The sequence below is a fragment of the Theropithecus gelada genome, chromosome 4, assembly GCF_003255815.1.
Source record: "Theropithecus gelada isolate Dixy chromosome 4, Tgel_1.0, whole genome shotgun sequence".
NCBI lineage: Eukaryota > Metazoa > Chordata > Mammalia > Primates > Cercopithecidae > Theropithecus > Theropithecus gelada.
Genome location: NC_037671.1, coordinates 162,995,544 through 163,018,632, shown reverse-complemented (window position 1 = coordinate 163,018,632; position 23,089 = coordinate 162,995,544). Strand labels below are relative to the sequence as shown.

At 45.4% G+C, this 23,089-nt stretch overlaps 1 protein-coding gene across 1 annotated transcript in view; it reads right to left on the bottom strand.

Moving 5' to 3' along the window:
- Window positions 1-23,089, bottom strand: part of ARFGEF3 (ARFGEF family member 3) — a 190,815-nt gene that overhangs the window by 48,630 nt on the left and 119,096 nt on the right. Inside the window, exons 13-21 of the mRNA XM_025383466.1 lie at window positions 19,125-19,291; window positions 17,569-17,734; window positions 11,922-12,029; window positions 11,073-11,288; window positions 10,805-10,915; window positions 8,004-8,154; window positions 5,915-6,235; window positions 3,889-4,022; window positions 828-973 (exon numbers count right to left, since the gene is read on the bottom strand). Coding sequence (XP_025239251.1) covers window positions 828-973; window positions 3,889-4,022; window positions 5,915-6,235; window positions 8,004-8,154; window positions 10,805-10,915; window positions 11,073-11,288; window positions 11,922-12,029; window positions 17,569-17,734; window positions 19,125-19,291 — 1,520 coding nt within the window. The remainder of the gene's footprint in view (window positions 1-827; window positions 974-3,888; window positions 4,023-5,914; window positions 6,236-8,003; window positions 8,155-10,804; window positions 10,916-11,072; window positions 11,289-11,921; window positions 12,030-17,568; window positions 17,735-19,124; window positions 19,292-23,089) is intronic.

Genomic DNA, 23,089 nt, shown 5'->3' with positions numbered 1-23,089 from the left:
CAAATATCTGACTCATGGAATCATGAGCTAAATAAACGGTGGTTGTTTTAAGCCACTAGATGTTGGGGAGGCCTTATTGTAGAGTAAAAGATAACGGACAGACTTTTTCCCCATGTCTACATTGCTATTTTCTACCCATTTTGCTTACTAGAATGTTCTCAGGTTAATAAGTTCCAAGAAGTGTTTTATGATTTATCTCTACCAGGTAAGAGCAAAAGGGCTATTAAGAATAGCTATCACTGCAAAACAGGGCAACAGTTTTCCCTGTCAACTTGGAAGTGGCCAGTCCTCATGTATTGAGATGCTTAGATGTAGAGCTGCCATAAAACTGATCACATGAACTGCTTTCCTTTGGAGAGTGAAAGGGTCTTAGTATTAATTTTGTTAAGAAAACTAAGACATAGTGTTCCCTGACTGAAAGGACACTGTCCTGAGTATATTTAGCTATTAGAAAACAGGGACTGGTAGGAACCAAAGACATTGTTATATTTATGTATACAAATAAAGCTATTAGGAACCATCCACAGTCTTTGTGTTCCAGGCTCAGGTTGATACCAGATCAAAAAAATGAAAAACTAGCTGAGTTGTACAATTGCAAAGAAAGAGGGTCAGAGTGAGACTAGGGTAGTACTGCCCTTTGGGGTGATTCTTTAGATGCCATGAAGTATAACTAGAAAACAGTGATGTTTGTGACCAGGTGATGGGCAAGTTCCCACTGCCCAGTGGCCACAGTGCTTTGTCCCCATACATGACTACAGGCCCCCGTGCTGGCTCTGCTGGTCATTGACTTAGCAGTTCCAGGCTCTTCCCACCTTTCCAGTGCTCACCTCCACCAGGTGTGGGGCCACTAGGCTCCAGCAGCGCATCACGTGCAGCAGGGGCCGTGCTTTGCTCCGCACAATCCTCAGCATGGCATCCCCCAGGCGGAACAGGTGGAGGGCGCTTTTTCGGTCTTGAGTGGATTTAACTTCTCCTACAGGAAGGCAAGAACATAAATGCCAGAAAGCCCAAACTCAGACACAGTCTGACCTATTCAAGCAAAGAGAGAGGTTGAAAATCTAGGTAGGACCAGCAGGGTAATTCGATATTGGCTAACCAAGGGAGGAGGGAGCCCTGGATTCGAGAAGGATGTGGTGGTTCACTGAGCAAGGCCTGCATCGCCCTCTCACTCAGCACTGTAGCCCCGGTAGCTGAGATGTGACAGGTGTGATCAGGAATTGATTAGAGGGAATGAGGTAGCGGTTCGGTAGGAGGGCCGAGAAGTCCGACTGTCTGAGTTCAAATCCTGGCACCATTTAGTAGTTGTGTTATATTTGGCCAAAGATTTTCCTCTTTAGGCTGGGCACGGTGGCTCACGCCTGTAATCCCAGCACTTTGGGAGGCCGAAGCGGGTGTATCACGAGGTCAGGAGATCAAGACCATCCTGGCTAACACGGTGAAACTCCGTCTCTACTAAAAATATAAAAAATTCGCTGGGCGTGGTGGCGGGCACCTGTAGTCCCAGCTACTTGGGAGGCTGAGGCTGGAGAATGGGGTGAACCCGGGAGGTGGAGCTTGCAGTGAGCCGAGATCGCGCCACTGCACTCCAGCCTGGGTGGCAGAGCAAGACTCCGTCTCCAAAAAATAAAAATAATAAAAAAAAGATTTTCCTCTTTAATGATCTCATCTGTAAACCTGGGGATAATACTGCCCACTCCTAAAATTGCTTTAAAGATTAAACGTGATAATACACATAAAGTGGTCAGCATGGGCCCAGCACATACTAACTGAACATTATTAGCTATTATTATTACTCTTGTTCCTGTCACCTTTCACTTCATCATCTACTTTGACAATCCTTAATAAACCTCTGCAGCCTTTGCCAAGCAGACCTGGTCCCTCTGCTGCTCAGTAACATGCTGTCTGGCCTGCTCTGTCTTGTTTCAGTACCATCCTTGTCTACCCTGATCTTGGGCTACTTCTTTGCCACTGTCGCCTTCATCTTCCCCGCTCCCTTCTTGCTCATGTTCTGTTGCCTCTCCTCTACTTCCTACTGGGGATGGGACCCAGGTCTAAATACAAAATTCATTTCTGTTTCATATATACCTTACGCACAGCCTGAAGGCAATTTTTGTATCCCTTGGGGACCCTTAATAAACTGTGTGTTGTGTGCCTGCATTTTGAGCGTGGCCCGTCACATGAGGTCAGGTGTGGAACTTTCCACTTGTGGCCTTATGCCAGTGCTTAAAAAGTTTTGAATTTTGAGCATTTTGGATTTTTGGATTAGGGATACTCAACCTATAATAATCATCATGGATATTTACCCTGCATCAGACACTGTGTTGGTTCTATAAGTCTTTAATAACTTTAATTTTTAAAGCAATTATATTTCCTTTTTTTTTTTTTTTTTTTCTTTTTTGATGGAGTCTCACTCTGTCGCCTGGGCTGGAGTGCAGTGGTGCAATCTCGGCTCACTGCAACCTCCGCCTCCCGGGTTCAAGCAATTCTCCTGTCTCAGCCTCCTGAGTAGCTGGGGCTACAGGCACATGTCATGATGCCCAGCTAACTTTTTTGTATTTTTAGTAGAGACAGGGTTTCACCATATTGGTCAGGCTGGTCTCGAACTCCTGGCCTCAGGTGATCTGCCCGCCTTGGCCTCCCAAAGTGCTGGGATTATAGGCGTGAGCTGCAGCACGCAGCCTATATTTTCTTTTAAGAAGAAAATATAATTATTGCTATTTTACAGAGTAGAAAATTGAATGTCTGAAAGGTGATATGACTTGCCTCAGATGCTGTGGCTGGTAAGTGTTGGAGGCCGCATTTTATATTCCTACCTGACTGATTCCGAAGCAAGTCTCCCTCTTCCTAGATTTACCGCCTCTTCCTGGCCCCTGCTCACTATGTGCTTTGTAAGCTCAGAGTCTACCGTTTTCTCCAATGAGAAAGACTTTGAAGGTTACCCCTGGGCTCAGAGATTCTCTGAAAGTCTGATGGGCCTGGGAGGTTGGCTTTATATTGCTCAGGTTTTAAAGTCTGTTAAAAATGAGTGGGGCAACAACGGTGGCTCTCAAATCCAAATCTGCAGCAAGGATGAAAAAATCAAATATACTGCTTTTAGAACTTTAGATTCCTAAGGATGGAAGGGACCTCAGAGGTTGTGCAGTCCAACATGTCACTACGGTGCGTCCCCAGCACATGGCTCCCTGTCTCTGCCTGAACTCATTCGGGACAAGGTGCTCACTGTTTCAGGACAACCACTGGTGCTGTGGATGAACAATTCCATCTGTGAGCAACCTGCCAACCCTCTGGGCCCCTTGGACAATTCAGTACAACTCTACTTTGTCTTCCACAACACTGGCCTTCAAGAGGGCCTCATTTATTCACCTGGCCTCACTGGAGACGACGTGGACACTGACCCATCATTAATGGGATATGCCTCTGAGATCAGTTTTGCAAGAGTGGTATGCAGTTTCCTTTTTCACCACCCCTTTTGGGATCAGTGGTTGTTTCTGCATATCACAAATCACCTCTGTCCAGCCAACTGGACAGAGATGTGTGGTGTGATTTTTGATATGCAGAAAAGTTCCACCTTCATGTGAAGGAAGCTATCTGCACCCTGAGCCACACGATTTCTACCACAAGCACAAAACTTAGCAGAACAACCTAGTCCAGCTCCAGTGGGAATTCTTATAGATGTGGTAGCAGCAACGTTTCCATTCACAAAGAGTTACACCACCCCTCACACAGGGTGCCTCAAAATCCGGAGACAAATCTATACTTGGGCGTAGCTTGTGTGAGTGTAAGCAAAGGGAATGTGGAGTCAAATCTTCAGGCACGCTACTGGTGACAGAGGCCTGGGCTGTTTCCTGCTAACCTCCTGGTATATGGTTTCTTCCGGGAAACAATTACCTGGCATTGCCAGAGAGTAATCAACTGTATCCGTGACGGAATGAAAAAGCTGAGACTGCGATGCTTTCTTCAGCTGGTAAAGAAAGCCTCCCAGGGCCATGAGGTTCAACTTATCCGTAGCATCTTCAAAGAGCCTGGATGCAAACAGAAAGAGATGTGCTCTTTGGAAACACTTCAGCAAGGTCTTTATGGCAGAATGATTATGGCAATTTTGTTGATGTGATCAGTGGAAATGTGTGTAAACACTGTAGACAAATGTATGGTATTATTATATCTATTTTAACTGTGTACAAGTCTGCTCTGTGACATTTTAATTCAAAGGCACAAAGAATATATTTAAAAATATCTTTGTGCCCTCATGGTCTAGCTCAGCCATGGTAGGCTCTCATAAAATGCTTGGCAAGAAGCTGAAAGATGGCAAGGCATTGTTCCCAGAAACTGAGTAAATGGGAATGGAATCTTCAGAATTAGCTTCAATTTCATAAATGATGTCAAAAAACCCCAGTAAATTGATGAATACATTTTGTCTGTCTATAATTTATGGGCATAATGCTGGAAGGGATACAAAAACAGCTAAGAGTGGATCCTGTAAGCCCCCCTCAGGGCAGGGACTGGCCTCATACACACCCAAACGCCTGGATGTGATGGGAACTCAAGTATCTGTTTGGAAGAAAGAACGTTCCCTAATATGATGGGTCTTGCAAGTTCTTTTTCTTTTCTGCTCAGCTGGGCACAGACCTTGCCAGCAGAAAGATTTAGGAAGGTGGGGAGCACAGTAGCAGAATTTAGGGGAGGATTTGAAGGTCACTGGAATGAAGAATGGTAAAGATTAAATATCTGTTTTATGAGGCCACAATGAGGAATGTGCCAGGTGAGCCTTCCATGGCTCTTGGGTCACCCTGGTATCTGCCTTCCAAGCCTCACGACACCACAGGGCAATCAGTGCTGAGGGGGCACCATGGGCTGCTTCAGGGAGAGGGTCGCTAATAGAAATGGAATCATGAGTCCTTTTTGAAGGAGGAAAATGAGACATGCAAGTTAAGATGGGAATTAGTGGATCAAACGTTTATAAATTATCAAAACAAACATATTTTTCTTGCTATTTTGATACCATTTGGTTTCTGGGTCCCATTGACCATTTCTCCTCCCTCATTCCTAGTAAGAAAATAGTGATGAATATTATATTCCACCTGACACTTGTCTATTGCTTTCCAGATTCTAAAACATTTTCACAGCCAACTTGGATAAGCAGGACAAAGCAATTATGGTAGTGGGATAGTAGATGGAGAAACTGAGTCTCAGTGCAGCTATGTCTACAGACATGACCCGGCAGCTGGGGAGTGCAAAGCCAGGACAGGAACTCAGGTCAATCTGAGTCCCGGCCCAGGGAGTGCTCCTCCCACTCCCATCCCCTTCCTGACGGTCCTCCCTGTGCCCGTGCAGGGGGTCTGGGACACAGTGACCAAATGCTGAAGAGGTAAGTGAGGTGGAGCTGTGTGTGACTGGTGACCAAAAGCACTTTCTACATCAGGAAGATTTTTGCTCCTCACCTTCACATGGTCGTTGGGCATCAATAAGTAACACATGCATGTGGGATTTTTGAAAACAGCCATTAATCATAAAAATAGTGGATTTTTACCATTTGCCAAGCTCCACTCCAGGTGCATCAAGTTACTAATTAATTTACCCTCACAACTACCCGGTGACAGAATTACTTTTAAAAAATGACCCTATTTTACCAATGGAGAAGGCCAGGCAGGGCCCAGGGAGGTGAGATTGCCTGAGATCCCAGAGTAAGTGCAGTGCTTTGACCCCAGGTGGCCTGCCTCAGACCCTCCAGGGTTAGTAGAAAACGTTTCATTCCGAGTATGGATGTAATGGTAGAGAGAACAAAGCTTGAAAAAGATGGAGGAAATTTAAGGGATTGGCTAACACATGGGTCGTCCCTGGCATGACTGAGACCAGATGGACATGGGTGTCGCCTGGTGAGCAGGCTCCCGGCCCGTGGGAGGCTGGCGCCGCGCACCTGTCGGCCTGTGTGGAGAGGGTGAGCACCACCTTGGCGGCGCTGCTCCCGCTCATGAGGCTCCCGCCGCGGAAGTCCGAGGCCCGGCCCCGGCTGCCTTCCCGGACGAGGTCCTGGATGGACAGGGGCTGGACGACGGGGGCCGTGCTCACGGAGCGCCCCTGCTCCGGGCTCTGCTCCGTGGGCGAGCCCTCACACTCGGGGTCCCCAAGGAGGCCAGCGCTCCCAGTGGCCTTCTGGGGCTGGCTGATGGTCAGAGGGGGCTGCAAGGCGCCATCGCTGAAGTGGTTGTGCTCCAGGGTGCCCACGTACTCACACACCCTAGAAAGAGCACAGACAAGCAGCTGTTAGACTCTGCAGCTCATCCCGGCAGCTCCATCAACCCCACAGTGCCAGACAAAGGAAATGCAGCCAGCTCTGCCAGCTCCCCAGCTTTCCTCTTTCCTGTGAGCACAGTCAGTCCTTCCCTCCTGTGTTCTCATGTCACACAGCATTATTAGTAGTAGTATTTGAGTTAGACCAGACAGCCTTGAAATGAGTAAAGGATTATTTGGGTTCTTCCACCCCAGGCTGGGAGAAGGATAGGTAATGAGGCCCCGTTCATCCAATCCCCCTGCCTAGTCCAGCTTACTGGCTTATCCCCCCTCCTGCTGTTTGAGCCACTTTTCCCCAGGCACCCTCTTTCCCTCTATATAGTGCTCTGATTAGGAGTTGGGAAGCATTTCCTTACGATGGGATTCCAGAATGGCCAGAGCTATGACGGACAGGCCATCCAGCCACAGTGAGTTCTGCCCAGCCACCTCCTGCCTGGTCCTGATGGCGCCACATAACTCAAGTCTGGGTGCAGTGGGTGGCGGCCGGGTGGAAGGGCAGTCACTGAATCATGGCAAACACAGAGAAGAGTCACCACATGTGCTACAACTGCCAACTTCTAAATGGTTTGTTCCCAACAGAACCTGGGACAAGGATGGTTCGCAGGGTCCCTCATCTCAGAGTAAGTCCGTTTACCGGTAAAGAGCGTCGTGGATAATCCACTCTGATGTTCTAGAATCAGAGAATTTTTCAATCCCTTACCCGCTGCTTGTGTACCAGGATAGCCTTTTTCTTTTTTCCTTTTTTTTTTTTTTCTTGTTAGAGCAATAAAGAGCAGCAGGTTAGCAGCCTTCATAATAGAACCATTTTGCTCAACAAACACTCATGGCTATATTTGCTTTGAAGACGTGAAACTGAACCCATCTCTGGCTGGTGCCCTGGGCCATCGGCCATCACCCTGGCCACTCTTGCCCCATGCCTGCTCTGCCTAGACCTGGGTTTGGAGTGAGTGTGAGGTGTGTGATGCAAAGAAGGAGAAGGCACAGTGTGGCCAGCCCCTGTCCTGTTCCATGGGCAGTGCTCCTTCCACGGTACTGGGTCTGCCCTGATGCAGCGCTTGGGGAGATGTGCTTTCAGTCTTAGTTGTAAGAGGACCTGGACTCTGGAGCTATTGCTGGTTTTCATCTTACAGGCACTGTGCACTGTGTAACTCACTGGGAGCTTCTTTTCACTTTGATGCTACAATGCTTAGAGCCAAATTTTTGGTCTGTCTTTGGCAGAGGTGTACTATTTTGTTTTGTTTTGTTTCAGTCTAGCTACATTAAAAGTAGGTATCTTGTATTTTATGTATCCAAATAGGCTATCTGAAATCCTTCTTTAAGTAAAGAGGACATTGGTAAACATTTAGCAATGTAATATTGCAGAGACATGACCAGTTTTAGATTGGCACTGTATTCACTTAACTTACGTAGTCATCTCAATCAATTATTTAATTGGTTTTTCTTCCTTCCTTCTCTAGTAAAAATGTCAATAGAAAAGTCACAGTTCCTGAGACCCAGTTCTGTCCCTTGTTCTTCAAAAACATACATTTAGTTGGGCCCTTATTGCGTCTTTTCTTTTCATGTCTTATTTGAAGTTTAATCAAACTCTGTGAATTGTTATAATTGATTTACATGCTGGCAGGCTCTTGAGGCTACCCCTCTCCACCCCCCAGAGCCCACTCCAGGCTTTCTGAGGCAGGGTCAGTGCCATCTGGGGGTGGGAGTCCATCATGCACCTGAACACGTGTGGCCAGCAGTCCGGGTTGTGGCTTCCCATCTCCAGGCCTACGCTGAGGATGGCCTCCATGCACAAGACGTGGGCAGTGTGCAGCCACACCCCCTGCACCTTCCCAATCTGCTCCAGTTTCTGCTCCACTTTTAGTTTCACTGTGCCAGAAAGACATTTATTAAAATAACAGGTTGAGTAAGGGAGACAGAAAGGGAGAGAGAAAGAATGAAAATGAAAGAATGTGTGTCATGCAAGGGCAAAAGGGAAAGGACAGACGTCAGTGGCAGCAAGCGCCTCCACAGCAGGTCCTTGCGGACCCTCATGCAAACCACTCAGCTGGCAGGTCCCATGCGCCGATGGCCCCAGCTCTCCGGCTCCAGAAGTGGGATGGATCCTGAGCTGGCAGGTGCCATTCCTTCCAGGCCCTTTCATGGGCTCTGGGTCAGGCACAGCAGTGCGGATGGGTTTCATGAGCCAATTCCAGGTAAAACCATCTGGGCCCAGACCTTTCACCCTTCCCAAAAATTGGTCAAATGGAAGAATTCCTGGCTTTCTGCAAGTTTTCTCTGAGATTATTGTAATGTTAGGTTCTCATTATGATCATCATCTCTAAAACAACTTATTTATGTGTATTTTGAGCACCCGAATGACTGCTCTATCACTGAAAAAGACTGATTTCATTTCATCCCTTGAGTTTGTATTTGTGAGCTCCAAATAACACTTTAAAAAATTGTAGACCGGGCGTGGTGGCTCACATCTGTAATCCCAGCAACAACGGGAGGCCGAGGCAGGCGGATCACCTAAGGTTGGGAGTTCAAAACCAGCCTGAACAACACGGAGAAACCCTGTCTCTACTGAAGATACAAAATTAGCCGGGTGTGGTGGCACATGCCTGTAATCCCAGCTACTCAGGAGGCTGGGGCAGGACAATCACTTGAACCTGGGAGGCAGAGGTTGCAGTGAGCTGAGATCATGCCACTGTACTCCCGCCTGGGCAACAACAGTGAAACTCGGTCTCAAAAAAAAACAAAACAAAAAAAAAAAACTGTAGATGATTAATGAGAAAGAATGCAGAAAGTGACTTCAGATGTCAGTAATGCAAAATGCTAAGGCAAGGCCAAACCACAGTGTCCTCCTTGAAAAAAGGTTTCAAGTCACTGCATGTGGTAGGATAACTAAGTGACGGTCCAGAACCCAGAAATATAGCAAGCCAACCTCAAAGGAATCCAAACCATCTCCTAACATAAGAAGCAAAGTGATTTTTAGCAAAACATCGTTTGTCTCATAAATGTGATACTAATTTTATTTATTATTTTTTTATTTGAGTTGGTGTCTCTCTCTGTTACCTAGGCTGGAGTGCAGTGACACCATCTTGGTTCACTGCAACCTCCACTTCCCAGGTTCAACCAATTCTCCTGCCTCAGCCTCTGAAGTAGCTAGGATTACAGGCACCCGCCACCACACCCAGCTAATTTTTGTATTTTTTAGTAGAGATGGGGTTTCTTTCACCATGTTGGCTAGGCTGGTCTCAAACTCCTGACTTCAAATGATCCACCCACCTTAGCCTCCCAAAGTGCTGGGATTACAAGTGTAAGCCACTGCACCTGGCCATTTTATCTATTTTTTTTGAGATAGGATCTTACTCTGTCACCCAGGCTAGAGTACAATAGAATGATTATGGCTCACTGCAGCCTGGACCTCCCCAGGCTCAGGTGATCCTCCCACCTCAGCCCCTCAAGTAGCTGGGACTATAGGCACATGCCACCATACCTGGCTTAGTTTTGTGTTTTTAGTAGAGACAGGGTTTTGCTATGTTGCCCAGGCTGGTCTTGAACTCATGGGCTCAAGTGATCCACTTTCTTTGACCTCTCAAAGTACTGGGATTACAGGCGTAAGCCACTGTGCCCAGCCTTAATCTTATTTTTTATTTGTATTTAATCAGAATATTGTGGTCTTGATTTTGTGGTTTTTTAAAGAACTGTGAATGTAAGGATTTTTATGTAGCTCATGGTTGTAAAATACTTAAGTAAAATTGTGAGACTCCATTTTAAGTTAACCCTGGGGATCTGTGAGAGCTATTTTGTTTTCAAATGGGTCTCTAAATTTGATTCAAATCTGAGAAACACAGACCTAAACTGTGTTTCTCGGCTAAAAATGTACAGCTGACTCAGTGACTTGCTACTGTACATATCTGATAGTAGTTACATAATTTGGACCACGCTTGCATTTTTCCTTTTGTTTGCTGCCTGCCTTGTATCTTCTGTTGCTATCAGGATGGTCATTCTCTTCCCTTTGATCCAGATAACCATCAGCTTCATTGACTCACTGATTTCAACAGGTTAAAAATCAGCCATTTCCTGAGTTCACAAAGCTCAGATTTTTCTCTGATGAGAGCCTCTTCTTCCTGAGCCTCCCCTCATTAATTTTATCCATCTGTTTTCTCCCCTTTAGAAAACTGGCCAATCTGCCTTCCCCACTATAACCCGAAGGCTCTTCAAGTGTGCACTTGTGTGAAATGCCAAAGCCAGTGACTAGATGACAGATATGAACAGTTAGGCCAGGTGGGCCGGTGGGACTCCTGGGCCTGCTGCACTTTCCTTGCCACCAGGGGTCAGTATGTCTCTCATTCTCCAGAGGGATCTTCTGTAGGTCACCTGTGGCTCAATGGGATCTCGAGATCAGTGGTGTATACATACTGGGCAGGGCACACAGAACAGGCACGAGTATTGGCTGGCATGTGTTAGCCTGTGCAGGTGTGTGCATACTGCACCCAAGGCATCAGGTGGGTTCTGGCCCTCCAGTCGTTACCTTGTGTGATGGCATCACTGGGTTCTTGGGCCTCCCTCTCTTCTTTTTCTTCTTGGACACAGGAGGCAGCTGCCATCTGGGCAAGAGCCGAGGCGCAGTTAGCAGCAACCCCTTCAGAGGAGACAGACAACGACTTCTTGACTGAGTATATCCTCTAACCATTCACCTAGCAGAACCCCTTCTAAAAGGTCCCCCCACCCTACCCTGCCGGATCATTCCCAGTAAGTTCTGCAGGAACACAGCCAGGGAACACTACTTCCGCTGGTACCTAGAGCGCAGCTCAGCCGTGCGGCTTTCCGCAGCCCATCGAGGCTCATGCAGATGGCGTCCCGTTCCTTCTGGTTCTGCTCTTTGATGCCTTCAGCTCCCAGAATGAAGGCCAGCCCTTTGGAGCTCCCTGCCATTCGACCAGTCAGTGGGGTTGATAAAGTATCGATCAAGTTCTTCCAGCAGCCCACCAGAATATAGCGAGCAAATGCCACACCTGGAACATGGAGGAGTGTGCGTCATTTTCTAGAGACAAAAATGACCTGACAATGAATGACATGGTGTTCTCTTGCCATCAAATGAGCAGTACAGAGTTGCATGCAATTCTACAAAAGGAAATATAACTTAATGGATTATATGGGATCATGTTTCACTTTGTTCTTTTAAAAATAAATGTTGCATTATCAGCTGAATGATGCTAAGTGACTTCCATCAATTACTTTTTCTTTTTTTTTTTTTTTTTGACAGGGTCTTGCTCTGTCGCCCAGGCTGGAGTGCAGTGGTGTGATCTCGGCTCACTGCAAGCTCTGCCTCCCAGGTTCACGCCATTCTCCTGCCTCAGCCTCCTGAGAAGCTGGGACTACAAGTGTCCGCCACCACGCCCAGCTAATTTTTTGTATTTTTAGTAGAGACAGGGTTTCACTGTGTTAGCCAGGATGGTCTCAATCTCCTAACCTCGTGATCTGCCCGCCTCGGCTCCCAAAGTGCTGGGATTACAGGTGTGAGTCACCGTGCCCGGCCCAATTAGTTTTTTTCTAACCATGACAAAATCTTGATTCAAGTCACCACATAATAATGTAATTGCTGGTAACACATGCAGTGTTCATAAACTCAAGATCCAAGTCATTACCTGCCACTGTGGAGTCATCGATTCTCCTGCTCTGGGCAAAAGGAGACTCTGTAGCAGCTGAGGCCATCAGCTGGCCACCAATGGCACTACTCTCTAAGCCATCAATATCTGTCAAGGAAAAAGAGTGAAGTTTTCCCTAAATAAAACACTCCAGTCAAAAACAAGGACATGGCCACCACAATATTCATTTTTAACAAATATTCCTTGTATCTTTTATGTTTCAAGCATGTAGCAACCTTTTATGAGACTATCATAAATTTTGTTTTATTCCCTCAGTCTAGTTTTATTTCATATTGGAATATTTATTCTTCTGTTACATTGTTGCCTATCTTTATTTAAAAATAGATGTAAACTATAAATTATTTATCTGTTAGAAAATCTATTGATTTAGAATATTTTGATCTTAAATACTCTTTTTATTCAGAATCATTGATTATTCCCGAATTATATATTCCCAAACCTGGTACAGGTTACCCAGATGTGAACTTTTCTTTCAGAGCTTCCTTACATGAATTAAGAGGAGAATAAGCCTCTTTGGTCAGATCATCACATAGTCAAATTGCAAAGTACAATAAATAATATCTTATAATTTTCAAAGTGTTTTCACATAAAATTTTTTGACTTGATCATTGAAACAGCTCAAATTAGGTAAGCAGGTCAGTATTATTTTTATTTCACAGAGGAAGAAACAGAGTCCTGCACCACAAAATGACATTTTCGTCAACCACCAACTGCATATAAGACAGTGGCCCCCTAAGATTATAATAGCATTATTTTTATTGCACCTTTTCTATGTTTAGATACACAAATACATACTACAATGTTTTTACAGCTGCTTACAGTATTCAATACATGTGGCGCAAGTTTGTGGCTCTGAAGCAATAGACTATACCATCTAGCCTAGGTGTGTAAGTACACTCTATGATGGTCACATGATGACAAAATTGCCTAACAATGCATTTCTCAGAACATGTTCCTGTCCTTGCTAAAGGATGCATGACCATGTTTAAAGTATGTAAGTGGTTCAAGGCCATGAGGCTGATGACGGAAATAATTAGTATTCATGTCTTCTGACTCCCATCCAGGCCTCTCTACACCATTCCAGCTCCATACTAGATCCTCAGTTATCCTGTTTAAGTTTTTGTTGAAACAAATTCTCTTCTACAGAATTAGCTCAACAAACCACTCTTTAACATTATGGTGAGGAAAGGACTGGAGTGGGGTCAAGAAGGCTGAGCTTTAGTCTTGGCTCTGAATTAAGTAGCCTTGTAGCCCTGGGCCAGGCTCGCCAAGGCCCCAAGTTCCTCAGTATAAAGGAAGTAACCATTGGAAAAGTGACTATGGAGTTGAAATATACATACTTGGATGCAACTAATATAGCTGAATGCAACACAGGGAGGGGATGGGAAAGGAGGGTAACTGTGGGTTTTTTGTTTGTTTTTGTTTTTTTTGAGACAGAGTCTCACTCTGTCACTCAGGCTGGAGTACAGTGGCGCAATCTCAGCTCACTGTAACTTCCACCTCCTGGGTTCAAGCAATTCTCATGCCTCAGGCTCCTGAATAGGTGGGATTACAGGTGTGTGCCACCACACCCAGCTAATTTTTGTATTTTTAATAGAGATGGGGTTTCACCACGATGGTCAAGCTGGCCTCTAACTCCTGACCTTAAGTGATCTTCCCGCCTCTGCCTTCCAAAGTGCTGGGATTACAGGCGTGAGCCACTGCCTGTAATTATTAGTATTTATTCCCTGAGTTTAGGACTTCACCCTCACCCCAAGAGGATGAGACTTCTTTGCATGGTGTTCCATTGTATTCTTACAGAAATTACAAAAAGCCTGGAGACTTCTCGGCAACTATCAGGACCAAAACAGGGACGAAATTTATATGGCTGCTAAGGTGGAAACAGACTGGTTTCTCTGAAATTAATTTGATGTCTGGTCAAATGACATTTGCCAGAAATTTTCATTTATCAAAGTATAATGGATGTTTTCTATGTGCTAGGTAAAGGTCTGATGAATTCAAGTAATGCAAAGTTTATTTCTGTGCTAAAATTCCACAGTTCTATACAATACTCTGACATGACACCAGGAATGGCCACAGTTAGTACAGGGTTCATCATCAGATTGCTGGCATTGCTTCTCGTCATACATAACGAAAAGATCAGATAGAAGTCTCCAAACTCTAGGCTAACTGCTGCTCTGATTCATTTGTCACTTCATACCTGGAATTTACAATCATAAAGAATCATAGACCCTTATTTTGTTGAATTCTTATGAAAAGCCCTTTTCATCTTTAAAGTTAAATAGCTTTCCTATGGACATAGCAATTGAGCTTACTGTTCCATTAATAACAGCGATGGCTAATTAACAGTGATGATTGATGAATATGGGAACTATGAATAGTCTGTTACTTATTCATTTTACATCTACTGAATGACTCCTTTTATTAAGGCCTGGGCAAGAGAGTCACAGAGATTACTTTGGCAGAAACTATGGTATTTGCAAATTAAAGCTGGAATGTTTAGGATCCTCATCCAAATTCTCAGACTTACAGGCTCTGGGCAGTACCTTCCATCCCTACTGAAAGGAGTTTGTGAAAATAGATAGAAATCAAGCATTGCTTATAGGTAAACTAAATAAATGACTCTCATACATTTGAATGATTACTTCTCTTTTCTTTTTTTCTGTTTCTTCTTTTTTCTTTTTTTTTTAGACAGAGTCTCGCTCTGTCACTCAGGCTGAAGTGCAGTGACGCGATCTCAGCTCACTACAACCTCTGCCTCCCAGGTTCAAGGGATTCTCCCACCTCAGCCTCCCAGGTAGCTGGGACTGCAGGCACTTGCCACCATGCTCGGCTAATTTGTGCATTTTTTTTTTTTTTTTTTTTTTTTTTGAGATGGGGTTTCACCATGTTGGCCAGGCTGGTCTTAAACTTCTGACCTCAAGTGATCCACTCGCCTTGGCCTCCCAAAGTGCTAGGATTATCGGTGTGAGCCACCGTGCTTGGCCTGAATGCTTATTTTTCAAATGGATGTAAATGCTATCATGATTAACAAAACACAAATTGATCACTTCTCCAGTGATCCTGATCCGCAAGGTTCGAGACCCAATCTTACTTCCCCCAGTTCCATCCTAGTTCTTGAAACAAGACTCCAAATGCCAATCAATGACGAGGACTCTGCCACCCGTGGACAGACCTCACTGTATGTTCTGATCTTCTGCCTGATTCCTAAATAGTGCCTCACCTCAAATTCTACATGGCTGGGTTCCACCTGCCAGTAGTTTATTCTGACACCTTGTAAGAGCCCCCAGTGCCAACCATAGGCAACATAACACACCCTTTGGACAACAGATCCTGTGCCCCAGCTGGACTGTTCTGCCCAGTCCTGTGCTGTTCCTGCTGGGCACAGAGCCATGCTGAGCTGTGTGAGGATACAGATACTCCAGAGAGGTCAGGGCCTTGCTCTGCACCTCCTTCTGCTGGAGGCACGAGAGGATAACTGCATCAGAAACCAGTGTGGGGAGGGTGGGTGCAGTGGCTCACACCTGTTATCCCAGCACTTTGAGAGGCCAAGGCAGGCAGATCACTTGAGGTCAGGAGTTCAAGGCCAGCCTGACCAACATGGTGAAACCTTGTCTCTACTCAAAATACAGAAATTAGCTGGGCGCGGTGGTGGGCACCTGTAATCCCAGCTACTCGGGAGGCTGAGGCAGGAGAATCGTTCGAACCTGGGAGGTGGAGGTTGCAGTGAGCTGAGATCATGCCACTGTACTCCAGCCTGGGCAACAGAGCTAGACTCTGTCTCAAAAAAACAAAACAAAACAAAAAAAACCAAACCAACCAACCAACCAACCAAACAAACAAACAAAAAACCCAGTTTGGGGACTTAGAGACAATCCAGGACAAGCCTGGAGCTCTAACTTACTAAGGCAAGCGATGACCCGACTAAACTTTTGCACATCTTTGGCATTATGGCCAAGCCACAAGAAGCCATGAAAAGCTGCTTTTGCCAAAAAACACTGCCCCACGACAATATGGCATACTGCTCTCTACACTCTCATGTGAAATTTCTAATTGTCAAATAGGATTTTAAAAGTTATGGTGGTTCATATACACCAAGGAACACTACATAACCATAAAAAAGAACAAAATCATGTCCTTTGTTGCAACATGGACACACCTGAAGGCCATTATCCCAAGCGAGTTAATGGAGGAACAGAAAACCAAATGCCGTATGTTCTCACTTATAAGTGGGAACTAAACACTGGGTACTCATGGACATCAAGATGTTAACAATAGACACTGGGGACTGCAAGGCAGGAGAGGGAGGGAGGGGAAAGAGTTGAAAACTGTTGGCTACTATACTCGGTACCCAGGTGATGGGATCAGTTGACCCCAAACCTCAGCATCATGCAATATGCCCAGGTAACAAACCTGCACATGTACCCCTTTAGTCTAAAGTAATAGTTGAAATTATATATATAGAGAGAGAACTATCACATGAGACTCTGCAAAAAGCACCAACTTGCTCACAAACCATTGCAACTCACAAGCCATTGCAACCTTACACAAAATAATACTCCTGTGAGGACATCTGCCTGGCACCTGCTTGCCTGTCCAAGTTAAACTGGCACCGCCCCTGTTACTGATCCTTTACTTAAAGATCATTATCTCAAAACAATGATGAAATCCTCCTCATTTTTCCTTTAAACACCTTTGCCATCCTTTACCTCCCTGTATAAGCACGTAGTTTATTATGGCAGGCATATTCCCGTTGCAACATCTACTCCTGAATAAATATTTTCTTTACAAAAAAAAAAAAAAAAGCTCTGGACACCGAAGACAAAGATGCTGGTAAGTATTTGGCATTATTCTTAATTCTGGTACAGCTGGGAAGGGAAGGGAGGGCCTCTGATATAGATAGAAAACAGAAGGAAACCAACTTTTTTTGTTTTGAGAAAGGGTCTTGCTCCTGTTGCCCAGGCTGGAGTACAGTAGTATGATCTCGGTTCACTGCAACCTCTGCCTCCCGGGTTCAAGTGATTCTTCTGCCTTAGCCACCCAAGTAGCTAGGATTACAGGCACCTGCCACCACACCCAGCTAATTTTTGTATTTTTAGTAGAGACAGGGTTTTGCCATGTTGGCCAGGCTGGTCTTGAACTCCTGACCTCAGGCAATCTGCCCACCTCGGCCTCCCAAAGTGCTAGGATTACAGGCATGAGCCACGGTGCTTGGCCAGGAAGCCAACTTTAAAATCAGTCATTTTACATTTATTGGTAAATCCCAAGAACACTGAATGAAATGATATGGGTGACTATTAGCATGTGAGAACTTCCAGGAATAATCCTGGGCCTACACATCCTACAGACATGGCCTACAGTTTTATACCAACAGACAAAGGTGCTAAGTTAGTCCTCATCTAATGGGGCACAGTGAGCCCTACAGACTCCCACATGGAAAAGGTACAGAAAACTCCTGTGAAGTGAACTCATGACACTTCCCTGGAACTGTCACCAATGCCAGGGAAGCTCTGTGGGTGCTGTTTCAAAGTCTGCTCCAAGCACCAACACTTCTCTGAAAGAGGCTTTAAAGCGTGAGCCATCCCACCCTACCATGTGCCCCAAGGCCTTGCGACAAACCACTGACCAGTCAGCATTGTGATGAGGGGAAGGCTGTTATCTTCCGGGCTGCCCCAGTAGCCAGCTTCTCCAAGCATGTTCCTGTCGAGCACCTGATGGTAGAGCTCCTCAATCCAGGCCTGGGAGAAGACCATCAGCACGCCGCTGGTCTGCACCTGCTTCATGAAGTCCTTCTACAGAGAGATCGCATGAGAAGGTGACCACGTAACACCCCGCTCACTAACAGGCTCCTAAGTGCCTCTGCTGCCTCTTCACGACACAGAGCCCTGAACTAAACCAAGGCTTGTGTATTGGGTAATGGGGCGGCAAGTGGGGAGAAGCGGAGATGGAGAATTCCCAGATGTGCTGAGGTCTCCTTCACTGATGACACCTTTTGACAGATCCCTTGCAGAAAGATTACAGAGACTGCACTTTTCATTCTTACTCCTGGATGTGTGGAAACGTTTGCAACTGCACAGATGTCTTTAATAGAGTAACAGAGCTTCCTTTTCTAAGAGCACCAACAGCAGCAGAGATGGAACGCGTTCCTGTTCCTGCAGGAATGTGCACATTTCCAGAGATACTTCACTTATGCTCATGAAGTAACCACTTACCTTTGGGAATTTACAATTTATCAAGCAAACAAATGGTTGTTGATTTCCTTCATGTAGATCCATGGATTTAGGCTCAGGAACTGATAATAGGGTACACCATGGAGTGGCTTGCTCCATCACAGGAGCTAACCACAGGACAATCAACATTCTCATTGCATCCCTTACAGGAGGTGCTTATGAGCAACAGCCAGTGAGCTTCGTTCTGGGTCAACAGTCGGTCTGGGAACATGTTGGAATACGGTGAAGAGTTTTTCTAAGTGCACACCTTCAGCCAGGCATGGTGGCTCATGCCTGTAACACCAGCACTTTGGGAGGGCAAGTTGGGAGGATTGCTTGAGCCCAGGAGTTCAAGGCCGGCCTGGGCAACATAGCAAGACCCTGTCTTTACAAAAAATAACAAAAAAAATTAGCCAGGCATGGTGGTGCACACCTGTAGTCCCAGCTACTTGGGAGTTGAGGTGGGAGGATTGCTTGAGCCCAGGAGTTTGAGGCTGCAGTGAGACATGCCATGATCACACCACTGCACTCTAGCCTGGACAACAAAGCGGGACTCTGTCTCAAAACAAAGAAAAACACAACTCATTTTCAGCAAATTTCCTGCATATCTTCTGATCTCCCTTAACACATCAGTGATGTGGTTTTGAACAGGTTTTATCCATGTGTTTAATAATGGCATGGGATGAAACTAACGGGTTATCCCTGGGCAGCCATTTCCAGGGCCTCACGTCCATACACTCTTCACTGGAGCCCAGTGGGCAGCTCTGTGATCACGGTGCTGGGCAACTGTATATCTGTGCCCTTATATATATGTCATCTCCTTCCACCCCCCAAAGTCCCACTGGCATTACCAATCTAGAGCAGTGTGGGACAAAACATGCTGTGCCATCCCACTGAGGGCACTGACACTCGACTGTACACCAGGAGGCCACAGCCTGCCCTCTGCCAGTCCAACGAGGGATGGCACACTCACCATCACGCCTGGCGCCAGGGTCGGCCGCTTCCTGTAGTAGTCACCGTGGGAGAGCTTCAGGTTGAGGAGCAGGGCGCAGTGTGCAGCTGTGTAGAGGCTGTCTGCGTTCATCAGCATCTGGAAGCTGAGGCTGCTATTCCCATCAAAGCCAGGAGAGTGCATCATGCCTAAGGGAGAAAATGAAGGGACTTTTGGGGCTGTGAACAGTGTGCCTGGCAAGGCTGGCTTCCAAAGAGCTGCAAACCCATTGTGATAGATGCTGCATCATATAGGACATTTATGTATAGCACTGACAGCTAGCCAGGAATACCCTTAGGGCCTGATACACACGCCAGCCTGGTGGCAAAGAGCGTGAGCTCAGGAGTGGATCTGCCTGGGCCTGGATCCTGATCTCTTACTTAGCAGCTACAACTTTGATAAAATCATGTAAACCCTCTAAGTCTCACCTTCTTTTCCTGTAATAGGGAGAAGAACTGACTGCATTCTATCCCTAGCTTGAGCCCTCCGGTGGCTCCCCATCACAATATAATAAAACTCCAACCTCACCCTATTCTCTCCCTCTCACTCCCCGTAGCCACCCTGACTGCCTGCTGTCCCTTAGCCACACCAGGCCTGGACCTGCCGCAGGGCCTTTGCATTTGTTTTTGCCACTCCCTAGACTGATCCCAGGATCTCTGGATGCTGCACTCCCTCGATTCTGCCAAGTCTCTGCTCAAGTGACAGAGACACCTTCCCTTTTAATTCCATTATTAAATAGCAAATCCACTCCTGCCCACCAATATGCCGCTTCCTTACCTGGCTTTTAAAAAATGGCCTCAATGGCATTTATTCTACCCAGCTTTATATTAATATATACTTGTTTATCATCTGCCATCACTACTATAAAATCAATAAGAAGGTGATACTTTATTCATTTTGTTCACCATAGAATCCCCAGTGCCTAGAACAGTGTTTGGTACCTAGTAGACCCTTAAAAACATTTGCTGAATGAATAAGAATTAATGGACATGCCAGCATGAGAATTAGATGCAATAATGCATGTAAGATGTTTAGAAAAGTTACTGGTAAATACAACTTTTCAAAAGGAATAATGTTCCTCCAAAAGCTAAACATAGAATCACTATATGACCCAGCGATTCTACTCCCATATAACAACAAGGACTGAAAGCAGGGATTTGAACAGACACTTGTACATCAGTGTTCACGGCAGCATTACTCGCAATAGCCAAAAGGTGGAAACAGCTGAAGTGCCCATCCACAGATGAATGGATAAGCAAAATGTGGCATATACATAAAGTGGGCATTACTCAGCCATGAAAAGGAATGGCGTTCTGATATATGCCACAACATAGAGGCGCCTTGAAAACATGCTAAGTGTCAGGCACAAATATATATGGTGCACTCTATGAAGTACCTAGAATAGACTTGAAGAAATAGAAAATAGACTGGAGGTTACCAGGGACCAGGGACCGGGGGCAGAGTACCTTCTATTTGGAATGTTAAAAAAGCTCTGGAAATACTCGCACAACACTGTGAATATAATTAGTACCACTGAATTGTATACTTAAAATTTATTAAAATAGCAAATTTTGTTACATATATTATTACCATGATGAAAACAAATAATAATGTAATACATCAAAACACGTTAGGCCAGGCGCAGTGGCTCACACCTGTAATCCCAGAGCACTTTGGGAGGCTAAGGCAGGCGGATCACTTGAGTCCGGGAGTTCGAGACCATCGTGCCCAAGAGGGTGAAATCCCATCTCTACTAAAAATACAAAAATTAGCCCAGCGTGGTGGTGTGTGCCTGTAGTCCCAGCTACTTGGGAGGCTGAGGAAAGAGAATTACTGGGACCCAGGAGGCGGAAGCTGCAGTTAGCAGAGATCGCACCACTGCACTCCAGCCTGGGCAACAGAATGAGACTCTGCTTCAAAAAAACTCCCAAAAAACAAAAAAACAAAAACATAAAAACCCATGTTAAATGTGCACTTTAGGTGGGTTAAACTGTATGGTATGTGAGTTATCTCACAATAAAACTGTTAATAAATAAATGAGGAAATAAAGAGGTTTTTAAAAAACCATTAAATAATAGTTATCGACTTTCTCCCCACTATCTGTTTCTTTTAAAAGATATTTTATACTTACTAAAGTTTTAATTTTGAAGATCCCTTTGAGCTTTATATAAATAAACTGAAAAAACAAACAACTATATCTCATGCTCCTAAGATGAGTTCATTCAGTCAGAGTTGTTGGTATCTTGGCTCAAACTTTCACAGGGAGCTTGGGGTGACAAAATTATGGAAGTCGGCTTCTCTGCATCTGCTAGTATGCTGGTCCTAAGGCCATCTGTAGACAGCCATTTCTAGGCCCTCAGGGTTCCTCACTATCTGGAGCCTGGTGGTCAGCTCACAGCTCTGCAGCCCAAAGACAACTGCACATCTGTGTCCTTACACTGTCATCTCCTCTTACCCTCCAAAGCCCCACAGGCATGATCAGCCCAGACAAGTGTGGACAAAACACACCGAGCCATTCCTCTCAGAGCACCTTAAGAGATTTTCAATGAATGTTCCATTTGTTCCTGCAAATACTCGGAGGCTGAATTTAGCGATGTGGGGGAAACAGTCCATCTCTACATTTGTGCATGCAAATTACACATGTCCATATACTCTGCAAATCAGGTCTAAAATTATTCTTTAATCAAAAATATGGCTCATATGTAATGTAAGAGTTTTCTAGAATTAACAAAGAAATGAGAGATACAAATTTACAACCAGAATGTTTATCCAGTGATGTCGTCCCTATGAATTTTTTTTTTTTTTTCCTGAGACAGAGTCTTGTTCTGTCGCCCAGGCTGGAATGCAGCGGTGTGATCTTGGCTCACTGCAACCTCCGCCTCCCGGGTTCAAGCAATTCTCCTGCCTCAGCCTCCAAAGTAGCTGGGATCACAGGCGTGCGTCACCACGCCCAGCTAATTTTTGTATTTTTAGTAAAGACAGAGTTTCACCATGTTGGCCAGGCTGATCTTGAAGTCCTTGTGACCCGCCTGTCTCAGCCTCCCAAAGTGCTGGGATTACAGGCGTGAGCCACCATGCCCAGCCATCCCTGTGAATTTTAATAAATAGGTAAGTAAGAAGATGTGGACCAGAGAAAGCTTTCAAAGTTGAAAATAATTCAAGAATTTGCCATATTTGAGGGCAGTATAAACATTTTTTGGTGGGAGTAAGCATATATATTATTCCCATAAAACCACCTTAGACAATCAAAGGTTGGGCATTACCTCTGCCTTATAAAACAAGGCGCGAGAAATTCAAAACTGCAGAAATTTTGAAGTTGCCTGAAGACGTTGTCTACCAAGAGCACTTTGTGATCATGGGCTGAGGTGCATTTTATTATTATTACTATGTTTTTATTTATTTTATTTTATTTATTTATTTGATGTGGAGTCTCGCTCTTGTTTCCCAGGCTGGAGTGCAATGGCACAATATTGGCTCACTGCAACCTCTGCCTCCTGGGTTCAAGTGATTCTCCTGCCTCAGCCTCCCAAGTAGCTGGAATTACAGGCACACGCCACCATGCCCGGCTAATTTTGTACTTTTAGTAGAGACGGGGTTTCTCCATGTTGGTCAGGCTGGTCTAGAACTCCCAACCTCAGGTGATCTGTCCACCTCAGCCCCTCAAAGTGCTGGGATTACAGGTGTGAGCCACCGCGCCTGGCAAGGCTGAGGTGCATTTTAAAATGAAGATCAGACTGCAAGTCAGATCTGAAAACTACATCTTTGGTTAGCACATGAGCAGTGTATCTCAGCCCTGATGGTCCATGGGAACCTCCGGCACTCTCAAGGTGCTAGTGGGGCTGATTTCAGTTATCTGGAGGAGACACAGGGCACAAGACCAGTCTCCTTCCATGGTAAAACAGAAAGTAGCATTCAGGGTTGGGTGTTTAACCATCTTAGATCATAGA